General features: G+C 38.4%; 1 protein-coding gene across 13 annotated transcripts in view; it reads right to left on the minus strand.

Annotated features, from left to right (window-relative positions):
• Window positions 1-17,317, minus strand: part of CLCN1 (chloride voltage-gated channel 1) — an 84,851-nt gene that overhangs the window by 19,386 nt on the left and 48,148 nt on the right. For 12 of the 13 annotated variants that reach the window (XR_014572411.1, XR_014572412.1, XM_083798886.1 and 9 more), the window contains 8 exons: window positions 14,147-14,272; window positions 10,676-10,760; window positions 6,474-6,575; window positions 5,244-5,328; window positions 4,682-4,831; window positions 2,261-2,330; window positions 548-658; window positions 201-414 (listed from right to left, as the gene is read on the minus strand). Coding sequence is in view for 11 of the 13 variants with exons in the window: in XM_083798886.1 (XP_083655012.1) it covers window positions 201-414; window positions 548-658; window positions 2,261-2,330; window positions 4,682-4,831; window positions 5,244-5,328; window positions 6,474-6,575; window positions 10,676-10,760; window positions 14,147-14,272 (943 nt within the window). In the remaining 2 variants the exon portion in view is untranslated. The remainder of the gene's footprint in view (window positions 1-200; window positions 415-547; window positions 659-2,260; window positions 2,331-4,681; window positions 4,832-5,243; window positions 5,329-6,473; window positions 6,576-10,675; window positions 10,761-14,146; window positions 14,273-17,317) is intronic. The other variant, XM_083798887.1, reaches the window with a different exon arrangement.

A 17,317-nucleotide genomic window follows, 5' to 3' on the forward strand; every position in this document is an offset into this window, starting at 1 on the left:
CCATTTTTGTGTATGAACCTTACTTTTACTACACCTCTTTTTTTTTTTTTTTCCTCACCCCAGGCCTGTTCTGCTTTTTTATTTTCTTTGTAGCTCAGTCTCTCTGTCTCCTTTTCATGACCTTTTCTTCTGCCATGATCTCACTGTTTTGTTTTACTTCTTCACCACTCCCTACATCCACCTCAGTTTTTCTACTATACCTTATATGATTCCAGCCCAGGTCTGGCAGGTAAGGCAACTTCTTCACCTGAATGATGCTGTCATAGAGGCTGGGTTGCAGACTCTGGGCCACCATGTTGGCAAGAATGACAGCTACCATCATGGGCAGGATGTGAGAAATTTGACCTGTCAGCTCAAAGCAGATCACAGCAGTGGAGACAGTGTGGCTGACTGCTCCTGTCAGAGCTGCTGCACCTTTCCCAGGTAGGGTAGACAAGGAATTGGGAGAGAAGAGGAAAGACTGTCATATAGAAACAGAATATCAAGTCAGCCAGAAAAGATATGGAGATGGGACCAGGTGAAGAAAGAGAAAGACATAAAGACTCACCAATGACAGCATACCCTCCAGGTAAGATTTTGTAAACAATACCATCAAAGAGGATCCCATCAGGAAAGAGTGATGCCATGATTTCCCCAATAAGACGTCCAAATGCAGCACCTGGAAAATATCACCAGCAATTATGGAATTAACATATAAGGAGCACCCAGTCTGCGCTGTGCAGATATGCTGGGCAAGCACTAGAGTACTTTCTAACAAAAACAAAATCAAAATTAACATTAAAATGACACTAGGGATTAAAGAGTAGCTCTCTGTTACAAAATATGGAAGTTAAACTCCAAGGGGAAAAAAAAGTGCTAAGATAAGTAAATACAGTTGAACCCTCATTCTTCCTTTACACACCAAGCGTGAAAGTATTTGTGATTCCCAGCCAGGAGGAAAATTTTTTTAAAAGGCAGAGTACTTTGTGTCATGTCAGTTAAGATCACAGTTGGGGACCTTCATGTACTCGTTCTATAAATGTCTAAACACTAAAATAATAGGCTTACAGAAAGGTTTAGGTGGGAAGGGACCTCTGGAGGTCTTTGATCTGACCCCTGCTCAAAACAGGGCTAATTTAAAAGTGAGAACAGGTCACCCAGGACCTTGGCCAGACCAGCTTTAAAAGTCTCTAGGGATGGTGATTCCCCATCCTCTTTCTGGAAACCTTAACCAGGGAAACATTTTTTTTCCCCTATGTCTCTTAGAATTTCCTTTGTTACTTGTGCCTTTTACCTCCCGTTTACTACGTGCCTCTGAGAAAAGTCTTTCTATCCTCTGTATACCTTGCTGCATTAGATGGTGAATTAGATGGTGAAGCCTAGAGTCAGATTTCATCTTGGCTTTCTCTTCTACAAGTTGAATAATCACAATTTCTTCACGCTGTCCTTCATTTTGTGCTCCAGCTCCTCAGCAATCTCAGTGGCCCTACACTAGACTCACTGCACTTTGTCAAAATTTCCTGCATAAGTGGACACAAAATAACACAGTATTCCAGAATTGTCCCAAAAATACTGATTGCTGGGAAATAACCATTTTCTTTGTCTTGCTCTCTGGACTTTTCCTAATAAAGTCTTGCTTGTTGTTAGCCTTCATTACTGCAAGGGCATGCTACTGACAGGTTCAGTTGTTGCCTTCAAGAACCCAGAGGCTGTTAACATAGTTCATTTCATTTAATAGCTGTGAATATTAATGCTGAATGTCATGAGTTTGTGTTTCTTAGTCTTTTTTTTTTTTTGTCTTGGACTTAAAAACAGTTAAAAAACAATAAACCCCCATACGTCACCATGTCACCATACTCCAGTCAGAAGAAAGAGAAAAAGGATTAAGTGATATTGCAGGTACTATTTTGAGATTGTCTCTTCTCACTGGGCTTCAGGAGCAAAAGGAACAACTATTACTAATTGTAGTATGAAAGTTTCTTTGTAGGTAGAAAGGCAGAGAAATGAGAAGGCCATGACATAGCATGCCTTCCCACAGCTTGGTTTCCCTTATGTAAAAGGACAAGAAAGTCCTCCTCAGCATTTGCATTTGAGGGCATGGGAAAGGACCCCCTCAGCAGAGGCTCAGAGACTGGTATATGAACTACTAACTGAGCTTTCATAGGCAGTCATAAGCAGACTCCTCATCCTCCAGAAGAAGCCTGCCAGGTACCTATGCACTATCTCTCTCATCCTTTCCACCTGTCAGACCTATACACTACAACACAGAATTCAAACTCACCCAGAACAAAAACAGGCATGAAGCCTCCACAGGGGATTGGCATTGTAGTAGCAATGACAGACATCCAGAACTAGAACAGAGGTAGAGGATGCAGTTGTTAGTGAGCAGCAATAGCATTTCCAGCGATCCCACTCTACTGCCAAGCTGGTGAATCCATAATGAGACGCATTCTGGGGGATGTGGCAGTTCAGCCAGGAAGTGAAGGGTAAAGGGTCTGTGGGGTGTGAAGGGGAGCTGGAAGAACTCTGGCAACACACCAAAACTGATGTAAAAGACCTCTGGGTGACTGCTATGGTGACAGGGAAGCCAAATCACCAAGAGAATGAACATGAGAATTCCTTTGCCATAGACCTCTGAAGGTGAGATTTCCTACTGCTTGTGTTTGTTTGTTTGTTTTTGTTTTGATGTTTTATAATAAATAAATACATTTTATTTTTATTTTATAGAACAAGGTTTTCAAAATTTCATAGACTCAGAAAATTTTCACTGTGAGGGAACTCTAGAGGTCTCTCATTCAACTCCCTGCTTCCAGAAGGGCTAATTCCTAAGTTAGATCAGTTTTCTCAGGACCTTGTCCAATTGAATTCTGAACATTTTGAAGGCTGGAGATTCCCCAGCTTTTCTGAGCAGTTGTGTCACTCCTGACTCACACTAAAGGGAGATTTTTTTCCTGAAGTCCACCTGCCATATGTTTCCCTTTTTATAGCTTGTGCTGTTGCCTCTTGTCCTCTCACTATGTTGGGCAAAACAATGAAAATCTGTCTTGATAGAATAGAATAATGTATTTGGAAGGGTCCTATAAAATCGAGTCCAACTGCCTGAATAGTCTCAGGACTAACCAAAATTTAAAACATGTTAAAAGCATTATCCAGATGCTTCTGAAACTCTGACAGGCATGGGGTATCAAATACCTCACTAGGAAGCCTGTTCCAGTGTTTGAACACCCTAATGGTAAGGTAATTTTTCCTAATATCCAGTCCAAACCTCCCCGGTGCAGCTTTGTGCGGTTTCCTTACATTCTATCATCTGTTGAGAAGAGGCCAACACCTTCCCCCTCTATTTCCCCTCCTCAGGAAGTTGCACAGAGCAATGAGGTCACCTCTTATCCTCCTTTTCTCCAAACTAGACAAAGTGTCCTCAGCATAGGACATGACATCCAGCCCTTCAACCAGTTGGTTGCCCTCCTCTGCATGTATTCAAGTATCTTAATATCATTTTTACATTGCGGAGCCCAGTACTGTACACAATATTCAAGGTGAGGCCACACCAATGCTAAATATCGATCACTTCTTTTGACTGGCCAGCCATGCTGTGTCAAATGCACCCTAAAATGTGGTTTGCCTTCTTGGCTGGCGGTTAGTGCTGAGGCTGATCCAAATGCTGACTTAGACCAGCACATATAGTCTTCTTCTGGAGGCAACAGCCTAAATGGGACTCAGGATAGATATACCATGTAGTCCATCCTTCTTTTATTCAAGTAAATGAGACCTTATCTCTTTGGTACACCATAATCAGAATTACGACAGAAGCAGAACCCTCAGCTGCCTGTCAGAAATTTGATACAGTGTTTTACTTTAGATGGAATCAGCTTTGTCAAACATTAACGCCCATTTCTGATCTATTGAAATATTCAACTGATATATCAAGGTGGCCTCAGCTCTTTCTGTTCTTAAGAAAAATCAGCATTTCTATGATATTTTTTATACACACACACACAGGCCTGGAAAACCTCTTTCTTGGCATTTGGATTTTGGAACATAATGACTACTTCTTTCAAATCTCTTCTCTTGCTCTGTGATGTATCAGTTACACAGTTAATCCTTTCAGAGGCTGAACGGATGCAATTTCTATGGGCAATGTTAGGTCAGAACATTGAATCTGCTGCTGCTTTCCTGGAATTGAGCAAAGCTGGTCTCAGCTACATTTCTCCACTATGCTAGAGTACTACTAACAAATCCTTGTGCCTCATGCACATATAGATAATTTTTGTCTCCTGTCTGTAGTCAGGAGTATCAAATAGACAGTATCACACTTTATTTAGGCCAAATATAAATTATCTGAGAGTTTTTTTGCTCCATTACTTGTTTTACCAGATCTTGTGAGACTTGTCTTGATGTAGTCTTTTATTGCCAGCCACTACACAGTGGCTCCTGAAACTCATTCCGCAGGATGCTTGAGGACGATAAACTGGGGAGCAGTCCAGGAGGTAAGTGTATTAAGGCCAGGAAATTATTCCCTAATAACGTTGTTAATTTTGCAGTCATGGTGGGCAAACATCACATCAAAAATGTAAGACCCCATTTCAGTCATAGTGTTTCATTCAATGCCAAGCAGCTCCCCATTGTCAGATAACATCATTTTACAAAGTACCAGGAACATTCACTCTGACTGGAAAAGGCTTAGTGAGCTAGATTTCCTTACCTTCATGAGAAAGAATAGCAGGATGATGATGAAGACACTGACTTTGGGGTGGATCCAGGCAGCAGATTTACCTAGGATCTGGGGGTCTCCTGTGTGTTTTGCCCAGGTATAGTTATCAAAGAGAGAGCTGATGGCTTCCCGTGGCATCAACTACAGAGCAAAAAAACAGGGATAAACTGTGAGATTATACAGAATAAATATTCTACCTCTGTTCCAAGAAAATTGAGATGTTTACTTCAGTAATTCATGATTATGAGACTTAATTCACATTTTTAATCTTCAGGAAGAGAAGAGTGACTTTACTGGAACTGGTGAAAGGGTAACTAATTCTGCACGTGGGGTAACATCTTTCTAATTGCTTGCTTAGAAGAGTGGACCTTTTCCAAGTTTTATATGAAGGGGATAGCAGAGATCACAAGTCTCAGAGTACAGTCCCTCTTCAGTCCAAAGTTCTCCTAAGTTTTTCTTCCCCTTTCCAGGATGTAAGATTATTGGGGCATAGGGGAAGGGAAGACTGCTCTACAGAAGTACACAGAATTGAAAATATACTTCCCACTCTCACCTCTCCTGCCATGAACTGTCCAAATCCTGGAGGAAAGGTCACAGTAGCTATAAGGAAGGATATAACCCCAGGGTATATGAGGCGGCTGGGAAGAAAGAAAAGTCTGTTAAAATATAACCTCACATTTTTTTCTTGTAGCAGTATCACTTCAGGATTATAAATGCTATTCCCATGAAAACTCTGTCACATCTGTATCCATTACTTTGGAACTGTGTAACTGACAATTTAATGCCCTGCTCCACTGATCATCATCATTCATAGAGAGTTCAACTGACAGCAAAGCCATTTTCCCCATCAGGATTATTGTTAAGGGGAACGAGGGAGGGATGTACAAAATGCATAGTGTTGAATGTACAGTGGTGATGTGTTTTTACAATTGTGTGGTGACCCATTATCAAAAGCCAGCCTTTTCTCCAGTTGCGTCCTGATTCAGTTTTGCCTTTTCATCCCTCATGCAATATATCCTGTCCTAGTGTGTTTAAATGTGTTTCCCCTTCCCCCCATACATTTTGGCATGCAACCTTTGTTGTATTAATTCTTATGGGAAAATACTGCTTTACTTTCCTTTGAATTCCTGACCAACACACTTTTTGGGAAGTCTCTGTAAGGCCTTTGCTGCTAAGTGCTTTATTTCATTTTGCATTTATCTTCCATACTGCAATTCACACCTTTCAGTTGCTATCAGTTTCTCCTTCCGTTTATTAAGTATGCAGTGATTGCAATACTGTAGTACATTCTTTACATATTTGTCTACATTTTGATTTTAAAAGTATTTCAGATTTTAAAGATGCAGTTATATTTCAGTTGTTTTAAGTTTCTTAAAATATAAACGTTAATTCCTTCTTTAAAAAAAAAAGAAAAAGATTAAAAAAAAAAACAACACAAAAAACAGTGCCTCTTAAGAAACACAACCATTGATTTTCTGATTGATTGGACATTTCCTGTCCAATCAGTAGTTTCCTTTGTCATCTTAATAAATATTACAGAATCCCTTTTCAATCAAGATGCTCTTTGAAATTATTGGGGCTGATCTAGAAGAAAATCCAGATCAGAATATCTTCTTTTGATATTTGCAGATATCTTACTGTGATATAAATTCAGTTTCTCTTAGTTTTACTATCTTACATTTGAAATAGTTCTACTAGCTTCCAGAAAGTATTTATTACTATCCTATATCAGTAGGGTATCCAAATCTGGTCTCTAAAAGAGAGCATCTTCAAACGCACTCACTATTTGGTGAGAAACTGGCTTAGAGCTGTATGACGCCGGATGCATAGGACCACTTGACGATTAAGATAAACAAAAAATGCTCCAAGGAATCCAGAACATATCCTAAAGTGGAAGAAATAGAACAAAATCATACCAAACAACAGAAAACACACAAACAAACAACCAAAAACTGAGTTTAAATATTTTTCATCTTCATCTATTATGACATCTTTTAACTTCATAATCTGCAGTAACTCACTTGAAGACTGACTCCCTGATGAAAGGAGAGAGGTGGTTTTGGATTTCTTTGTCACATGCTGAGATTTTTCTCTTGAATTTTCTCTTAGATGGAGAAATCTCATGTCAGGATATGATGTTCAATTCCAAGACATGGCAAGGTTGCTACTTATTTCTAGCTGTTCCCTTCCTTTTCTATGCCCTGGCCTAGAAAGGCTTCCAAAGATGCCTTGTACAGATGCACATGTACTCAGATACACATGAATACATACACACAGCTGTATCAGTGAAGAACAGTGAATGAACCATGACTCTGTAGGCAATATAGTGTGATAATGTTTTTACCTCAGCTACAATTTGTTGAATACAGGGTTTGTTAGTAGTTCAAGTGAGAATGAATGTACAAAGAACTAATTAGTACTTGTGTTTCTGTGGCTGTCTCTAATTTTAACTGTTCAAATACTTGGATGACAGGAACGGTATTAGAAGAAAGACTGACAGATTTTAGTGGGTTCTGGAGAAGAGCAGCTCATCGAAGACATGTATTGTCAGAACTTAAACATCAGGTTGGAACAGGAAATAGTAAAAAAGAAAGGAAGTTTGACTGATTCAGCAAAATTATACATCTACATCAAATATAAGAAGTAGCACACTGGGGGTGGGGGTGGGGATGGGGGTGAGGTGGTGTCCAAAGCCATGACATGCATATTTAGAAGCAACAGGGCAGATGAGTGCCACTAACAGAGTATTGAGCACACCAATTCTCTCCATAGGCAAGAAAATTAAGCCCAGCCACCTCAAGAGCACGTATACCAATGCACATATTTTGGGCAACAAACAGGAGGAACTGGAGTTCTATGTTGAGTCTGAGATTTATGATATAGGAATCACACAAACTTGGTGGGTAAACTCACTTGACTGGAAGACCACTATGCATGGCCACTGTCCTTTGGAAAGACAGGATGGGAAGAAGAGGCGAAGTTGCACTTTATGTAAAAGATGTTTGAGTGTATGGAGGTAAACTATGGAGACCATGAAAAGTTCTATTGAGTTCTTTGGATTAGGATTAGAGGGACTGTTACCAAGGCTGATCTTACTTTAGGTATATTGGCTGTAGATGTGCTCTACCTAGACTTCAGTAAGGCTTTTGACACCATTTCACACAGCATTCTCCTGAAGAAGCTGGCTGCTCAGGGCTTGGACGTGTATTTGCTTCGTTGGATTAAAAACTGGCAGAGTGACTGGGCCCAGAGAGTCTTGGTGAATGGAGATAAATCCAGTTGGATGACGGTCACTAGTGGTGACCTCAGGGCTCAGTACTGGGGCCAGTTCTCTTCAATATCTTTATCAATGATCTGGATGAGTAATGCACTCTGCACTTTTCCTCATTGAACTTCATGAAATTATTACCAGTCCACCTCTCCAGCCTGTTGAGATCCCTCTGGGTGGCTGCGTGGCCCTTGGGTGAATCATCCACTCCCCCCAGTTTTTGTGTCATCCATGAATTTACTGCGGGTCCACTCTACCCCATCATCGAGATCATTAATGAAGGCGATCAAAGGGCTGGAGAGCCTGCCTTATGAGAAAAGACTCAAGGAGTTAGGTCTTTACATCCTAGAGAAGAGAAGGCTGTGGTGGAATCTCATCACTGTATTTCAGTATTTAAGGGTTGGTTACAAAGAGGACAGAGGTTCTCTCTTCACCAGGAGACACATGGAGAAGACAAGGGACAATGAGTACAAGCTGCAGTGAGATAGACTTCATCTTGATATATGAAAGATTTTTTTTACAGTGAGATCAGTCACTGGAACAGGCTCCCCAGGGACATGGTAGAATCTCTGTAGGTGAAGGTTTTCAAGGTGCAAGTGGACAGTGTGTTAAATAATCCCGCCTAGGCTCCCTTTTCACACAGAAGGTTGGACCAGATGATCCCTTCGAGGGATCCCTTCCAAGCTGGGCTGTTCTATGATTCAGTGATCATATGATTCTTGTGCCTATGATCCTAATTCCTTAGGCCTACGTTCCTGATCCTAATAGAGCCAAAAACATATACCATTCTATGATTCCTATACTCTACCTTAATTAGGCCTGGGTAAATAGGGCATAATACTCAAAGGTGAAGTAAAAAAAAAAAAAAAAAAAAAAAAAAAGAGTGCATTTAAATTTGGTAAGAGGAAGTGTTATTTTATGTGGCAAATAATTATGCCACAGAATACTGTGGATAAACAAGTAACATATTCATTCTATTCATTTTTAAAACGAATGGAATTTTTCATTGTTATATGTCCTGTAGTTTTTTACTAAATCTCATTCAAAGATGATTTTAGCTTATATAAATTTTTTTTTTTTTGAAAAATTCCTGCTTGGTTACTTGAAATTGCATAGGAACAAGCTAAAACTAAATATAAAACTGCTCACAGGAAAACATATGTTCAATGAGCTTCTCAAATATTTCAAGCCTGCACTTATCTAGCACTACTGTTAAAATACGCCTTCTGAAACTGCAGAGTGAATTGAGTTTCTTTGTAATACTTTATTTTAAAAAGTACTTTACTCCATTCCTCGCTATCAATTTGTCAATAAAATAGAGGTGCTCCTTCTGCATGCATTTTGCAACTTATCAACATTTGCTGACACAGAAGAACAAGATCTACCTTTTTATAGTGCTTAGTCTGGCTCATTTTTTGTGCTACTTGAAAGTGAAGAAGTATGTTGAATAGAAAGAGAGCTCAACTTTGAGAATGAATGTTAAGAGAATTTGGAACATTCCAAGTTGGCATCAGGACTTCATCCAAGACTGTACAAGTCTCTCTCTCTCTCTTTTTGTTTTTAATAGCACATTGGACACCCAGACATTTGAAAGCATTTCACAACCATCTCATACACCTTTCATAGCCTGTGTGCAGTACTGCAAAAAACAAACAAACAAACCACCACCAAAACCAACCAAACAAACAAATAAACACACCAAACCAAACCAAACCAAACCAAACCAAACCAAACCAAACCAAACCAAACCAAACCAAACCAAACCAAACCACCACCACCACCACCAAAAACTGAATGACTGATCTTAACAATTTATCTGTTATCACTGGATCCAATTACAGTTAAGCTATCTTTGTCAGCATATCAAGTGTACCAACTTCTCTTGGAAAGGATAACCTTTCTGATCTTGTAGAAAGAAAACTCCCTGGTTAAATGTTTTGTCCCATTCCCCCCTAGATTCTCTGAGTTTTTTTCCTCTTTTTTCCCTGTATGCTTTTGGAGCATTCCATTGGCATGTACTCACTGAGCAGGTCTTAACAAACTAAATATAACTTTCTAGATATCAAAACTAAAGAAGTCTAGACCTTGGTTTCAAAACTAAGTAAGTCTTGACCTTGGCAGAGCTGTTCCCAAAAGGCAGAAAATAGAGATGCAAATTATTCTTGACATTTCAAGCAATTCCTCTTAATCTCCAACACAGACTCTCATAGCATTTCTGCTTGGAGATTGCAGAAACCTAAGTTGCTGTTTCGTTTCTTCACAAATAGACTTCATCTCATCAAGATCTGGACCCATAAGCTCAAGATGAAGAAGATAACAGCTGACAAGTGAAAAGGCGATACTTGGATCAGGTCATTTGGCCATGCCCTCAAAATGGCTAGAGGGCCATTCAGTAAATTTATACCCATAATATATATACCCATCATTATACACATTTATACCTTAGACCAAATTAGACTTCCTCTTTTCTTTTACTTTTATTTTTAATTTTATTTCCTGTGGAACTTAATTTTTGATAAAGATACACGGGGAAGAAATGACATGTGGGTAATATGTGCTATTGTGCTACATGGACACCATTGCTGAAGGAAGAATCCCAGCAAGAAGAGGTCTTTTCAGTGAAAATCAAAATGTCGGAAAGAGAAGTTATTCTGTTATGCAAAAGAATTCCTATCAGATCTTACTTGAAATCCTTTGTAGAGTTCCTGGGAACTTACCCTATTACAGCAAATGCTGGCAGCTCTTGCAGATCGAAGGGGAAATCCATGCGAAAGTTAGTTCTGAACAGGGCTGTGATGGTAACTGTGTGAGAAGAAAGAGGTAGAACAGGAAAGGGAATAATGAGGTGAGAAGTTAAATACCATGAAAGCTGGGAGTAGAGACAGGGGAACTAGTTGTATACATGCCCTTGTATGGTTTCATGACATTATATACAATATTACAGATATGCAGACTGCTCTGATTTTGTTAGTCTCTCTTTTTAAACTCTTGCAACTGTAGCACTCTTGACAGTATAGAATTGTTTTCAGAGAACGTACATATATTTTTAGCTACAACCCCAGATTTGTAAAGGGCTTTCTATTTCTTCTTTTCTTCTACCAACCATTCTTTAGGCAGTAAAAGCTCTTCTCAGTGCACTCACTGATTTAAAAACTCTTTGCAGAGGCAGGCAGTGCTCACTTATCTGGAGAAGCTGTGTCACAGACAATTGTGATTGCCTTCTAGAAGCAAAACTCATATCATCTCCAAAGTCTTATATGAACAATTTTTGCCTGGTGCCAAAAGAATAAATGTCTTAGGAATCCCAGGGAAAAGATCAACTATGCTCCATTTTTTCCATCTCACTTCCACTGGTTGTGTTTCACTCCTAAAATGACTCAGATGTCGAAAGCTGTCCTGCTTTTACCTGGAGGTATGAGTGTGGAAACAGTAAATAACTATATGCTAATAGGTGAAGTTCAAATGGCCATCCAGAATGGAAATGAAGCTCAATGAGTATGGATATAGATAAAAACATGTCCAGAATCAAGGAATTATTTGCACAATGAGAAAAACAAACAAACAAACAAACAAACAAACAGTGAAATTCTAGCATAATATGGTAATTAAGAGAGACATTAATATATATATATATTTTTTTTTTTTTCCCAAACAAGACCAGGCTTAGAGCAATGATTTAATCAGATCTCTGTGGGTTAGCAAGATTAACAGGAATGGTGTTTATTTATATTATTATTAAGATAAAGATTATTAATTTAGATTATTAAGAGGCTCTGGAGCCATATGATCGAATGGTGAAAGGGAAAATATTATCATGGATCAGAAACTAGCTCGGAAAGAGGAAAAAATAGGTTTATCTTGTTAGATATGTAATGATACATGTCACAATAGACTTGTAACGGGCTGCAAACTGTCCTGTTAGGGCTCTATGGTGTTGAATGGATTTCTTTAGAGATCAGTATTGGATGTGATTATGTTTAACATCTTCATCAGTCTCCTGGATGATAGGGTGGAACTCACTCACCAGTGAGTTTGCTGAACATGTCAAACTGGGAAGGGAGAGAAGGGAACGGTTGATAACCTGGAGGACTGGGCAGCTGTTCATTCAGAATGGCCTCAGCAAACTGGAGGAGCTGACCAGATGGAAGATCACAAATACAACAAAGACAAATATTTAGTCCTGCATCTGGAATGGCAGGTGCATCGGTACAGTCTGGGAACCTAGTCAACAAAAAGAGCTCTGCACAAAAAGACCAGTAGGTCCTGGTGGGAACTAGTGTTCAATGTGTGTCCTCGTGTCAATGAAGGCTAACAACATATTGCGTCACATCAGCAAGAGCACAACCAGAAAATTGAGGTATTCCCTTTTATATGGCACTGATGAGGCCACATCTAGAAAACCTGGTACAAAAGAAATGTTTCAAAACTGGAGACAGTCCAGTGGTGAGCCCCAAGATGGTCCAGGACATGGGGCACACAATGCACAGGAAGAGACTGCAAGAACTAGGTATATTCAGCTTGAAAACGAGAAGGCCAAAGGAGGCTCCAATAGCTATCTCTTGCTACCCCATGGGGAGGTTGTAAACACACAGTGAAAGGAAAAGAGGCATTGGTCACAACTTATATATTAGCCTACCTCACACAAAGGCATTCTAACTGAGTCATAGTATTCACACAGGAAACTAGTGCAAAGTTACCAGTTTACCTACCAAGTGCATAACTTTTGACAGCAGACAAGACTAGAGATTATGAAGACATGAAAGAGGGTCCTAATAAAAACTGTTGCATGAACAATGACTGAAAAGACTGGGCTTGTAACTTTCAGAAGAAAATGAGAAAGAGAAGACATGAAAGGTAAGTCAGAGCACGCGTGATGAAAGACCATAAAAATAATAGATGTCTGGTCTAGACAAAAGTTTCTAATTCTCTAATATGAGGATGAAGATACTGACCATATAGACAATGAAAATTCAGAACTATGAAAAGGAATCATTTTCCATAGACAATTTGATCATGGAAATTTTTAAACCAGTCAGCCACTGAAGCAGAATGTAAGGAGCCATTCATATTGGTGTTAAAGCTGCTTGGATGATTTTGAAGAAGGGACAATTAGTAAGATGCTCCAGGATTAAGCTGATTTCTAATGATTTAAGAGATCAGCAGAGGAGTTAGAGTAGATGAAGTGAAGGATAGGGCATTATCTCCTGTCATCTGTCTTCAAATTTCTTATATCTTTCTCTCGAAAGAACAGAGAGAGGTGTTCTTCTGACAGATCTGATAGTTGAATACACCTTAATACGAGGCAGTATTTCACAGACAAAGACATAGGCACTCTCTGTATTCAAGACAGTAGAGTATTCAAGCCAAAAAATGTTTTAGCACAGAAAAAATCCAACTCTGTGAAGTCATTAAGTTTTAAGAAAGGGAAGTGACCACATGAAGCTAATACCAGAAAAACAGATAGAAGTGTAAGAATAAAAGAGATATATATGTTATTAAAATGAGAAGTTTACAAAGAGATAGCAGTCTTCTACATCAGCTGGAACTTCATTCCCACAGTACCTGCAATGGTTTTCTGAACAAGCTTTTTCTATGCTATTTCTGTCTGCACAAATATTGCGCTCATCCCTTTCAGTTGAGACATTTATTTTTTTCTACCAGAGATACAGCTGAAGAAAGTACAATTTGACCTTTCAGTACTCAGGAACTTCAGTCAGACCCCAACAGTTTTGCAGCCTCCTAATCATTCTATCATCCCAATTTTTGAGACTACTTTTTGCTTTGTTTGCTTCTAGTCAAGAAAAGCAGACCATGGTGTTTCCAGTGGGCCACAGCAACATACTCTGCAATAGGTATTACCTCCTCTGTGATGAGATACCTCTATGTTTGCAGCCTTGATGTTATGCTGACTAGATGCAAAAAATCCCACCTCAGACACTCTCTTACTTGATGGGAAATCATATTCCGTCATTTTTTCAGTCATATAGTCAGCAAGCAGGAATAGGTTGGGTTATAATCTTGATGATATAACATGCTTCTTTTTCTCTTTCCTTCTATACTGCTAGACATTATATGTCATGGCAGAAGTTTCAAACATCCTAAAAGTTTATGGCTTTGAGAAAGATGGAAAATAATAAATTTATAGAACAACATTTGTACAAAGAGAGTAGGAATGATTTTTAGCTTACCTGCATCCTTGTTCCAAACAGCAAGGACTCGGAAAATGAAGGCACTAAAGGTAGCTGCAAAGAAACCTCTCCAATAGTTGCGCACAGCAAAGTAAGTAGAAGTGACCTCAATGCTGAAAAGGACCCCTAGAAAGAGTTGGAAAGGGAGCAAAGTTAAAAAGTTAAAATCAGAAGTGTAATGTCAGAAGCACAAGAGAGACTTCTAAATAGTCTTCTAAAGCTGTGGTATCCAAACTTCTTTGATCACGTATCCTATCAGTAAAATATTTTTGAGTATGTACCTCAATATATGTATATTTATTTATAAATGATAAACATGTCCTACTGTACTAACATATTGGGTACATTATAAAGCATACACAAAAATAAAAATTAAAAAAGGATAAGATGATGAAATAGAGAATATTTTAAGAAAAAATTATTTCATTCATTAATGGTACAAAAAGCTTTTTGTTCTCACAAAAGCTTTTTTGTTCTCACAAAAGCTTTTTGTTCCTGGTTTAACTCTTTGTGATACAGTGATTCAAAGGTCTAGTTCTAAGTTCAGTTTATTTCAGTACTTGGTTTTAATGGTTGTCAGAGCTGAAAAAGATGCTGCAAAAAGATTGAAAGGGAAGACGTACATCCTTCATTGCACTTACTAAATCATGATATTCATTTTTTCAATTCCATTTACCACTTAAGCACAGGTTTTTGCTGAAATCTGGATAGTATATTTCCATCTTCCCTGATGTCAATCAGTTGTTGCAAACTAATTGGAAGATGTTGCATTTTTATATCTTTAACAAATGAGTTCAAAATCTACTGAAATGTTCCTTTGGAAGACTTTAAAATGTGTTAGAAAATTTAGTTTCCAAGTTTTTCACATATATAGTATAAGAATTTTTATAGGTGACCCAAATAATTTTCAACAAGAAAAACACAAAATCTCCACAACAGTACAATATTCTTTTGAAAAGCACTTCTTTCTCACTCATGGTTAAAATGTCATTTTCACCTTGAGGGGACAGATTAGGTGTGTTTATTTTTCCAAAAATATCTGCTGGGTAGTATACAACTGACAGCCACTTCTCATCACAGAAAAGGCCAGCAAATTCGGAACACCTTTTTTTTTTTTTTTTAAATAAAATAAAAATGTGTGATTTGTCTTTAAATTTGACAACTCTTTTAAGCCCTTTTCCATGAGATAACCAGTGAACCTTTATGTGGTGTAGAAGATTTTTGTGGTCATTCCCCATCTCATTGCAAACTATTGTAAAGATTCTACTATTTTTAGGTCTTGGTTTTATGAAATTAACCACATCAATGACATGCCGTGCACTTCTAGCTCCCATTTCTAAGCACCTATTTGTGTAGTCAGGCTCCCATTTCTTTGCTGCAATAGCTTGCCTCTGAACCACGCAGTGAATGAATTTTGTGTGAAGTGCTGTCTCTGTAAATGTACACCAGAATCCTTTTTTTATTCCAGCCAAGGCAACTGCTCCATCAGTGGTTACACTTGTACAGTTCTTCCATAAAATATTGCTTTTATGAAAGAAGTCATTTACTGTTGAGAATATATCTTCTCTAGTAAATCTTTTCTTCATGTATTTCACTGTTGAAACAGAATCTAGCAAATACCGTAAACTGAGACACATTAGAAACATCTGTACTTTTATCAAGCTGCATAGCAAGCCTCCCACACTCCATAATTTGTTCTGATACTTGTTGCTTCAAATCTTCAGCAATGTTTTCTGTGTCTTTCAACAGTATTTGCTGACAAAGGAATGCATTTTAGTTTCTCGTGATATTGCTTTCTGTGCATTATTCCAGCCATTTTTTACTCTGGCAGGAAGGACATGTGTTTCCCCAGTGGGATGTGGCTTTTTGTCTTTCATTATGAAGTCAGAAACCTCAAAAAAGACTTCTAAAAATTATCATTAAGTTTAGTAAGATTTTGTGAAGTACTGGAGCAAGTAATGCATAGCTTGAAAAATCGCTGAAAAAACAGCAGAGGTTTGTCTTCACATTCTGGATGCTTAGTTTTTAAATGTCTTGCTAATTCTGATAGCTTCACGCTGTTGATAGCTAACAACTCAATGTACAATATACATCATTAACAATGGTAGAGTTAAATTCATATTTCAAATAGTTTTCTTGATAATTTTATTTCTTTATTATTTATTTGTTTATTTATTTTGGTCAGCTTCTTGTCAGACCTGATGAGATTGTGACCATTTTTACCTCATAATGTGGCAGATGAAGACGCCACTCTGGGGGTGGAGGTGCCGGCTCTGCCATTTTCTCCTAATTTGCCTATAGTCACATTATGGGTATTGTCTTCAATCTGCAGTTTCTTTGCAGGAATCTTTTAAAGACACTTGTCCATTTTGTGAGGGTTGTTTTAGTTAACTTAGACAATATAATCCATATATCCATCAATCACGCGCACATAGACTGAAATACATTGCAATACACTGAATGCAAATGAACAAATGAGGGCATTACTGTCAGCCCTCTGCATTAAGCAACAACCATTCTTCACCCAGGACACCTCACATGCTGTATGTGATGTGGTCATCTCATATATGGATCAAGTGAGGCCACCAGTGTCAATATGTATATTGAATATTAGCAAAGGTGTTTTTTTTAAAAAAAAATTAATTTTAATTCATTTATTTAGATAGAAAATAAATACAAATAGACATTCCAGTATTATCTCCCTATAACCTAGTGGACTGTCTAGCACACCCCCTGGGGTGTACACATGTCAATTTGGAAAATACTGTTCTAGAGTATCTTTCCCTCTTGACCTTCAGAAGGCTGAAAACGTGGAGAAAAGACTGTGTCAGAGAAACTGGAGAGATTGGTGACATTAACGGCAAGCCTTTTTGCTCAAAGTATATGAAAGATCAAAAATAGTGTGCAGGAAAGGAGAAGAGGACTAGGCAGGAGAGGATTTAGGTACCTGAGAAAAAGGAAACAGAACAGCCACTTGCCTCCAAGTGGTGTCCCAAAGCAGCAGCCAACACCCACAGCACAACCCACAGTCAGGACATCCGTGTAATAATATGGCTGCTACTGGTGGAAGAGAGAGAAACAGAAAAAAAGAAAAAAAAGAAAAAAAAAAGGAAAGAAAGCAGTGAGCAACAGAATTAGCAGGTATGGACACATGCTGTCACCCAACTCTGT

Source organism: Anser anser, assembly GCF_964211835.1.
Source record: "Anser anser genome assembly, chromosome: 1".
NCBI classification, from domain to species: Eukaryota; Metazoa; Chordata; class Aves; order Anseriformes; family Anatidae; genus Anser; species Anser anser.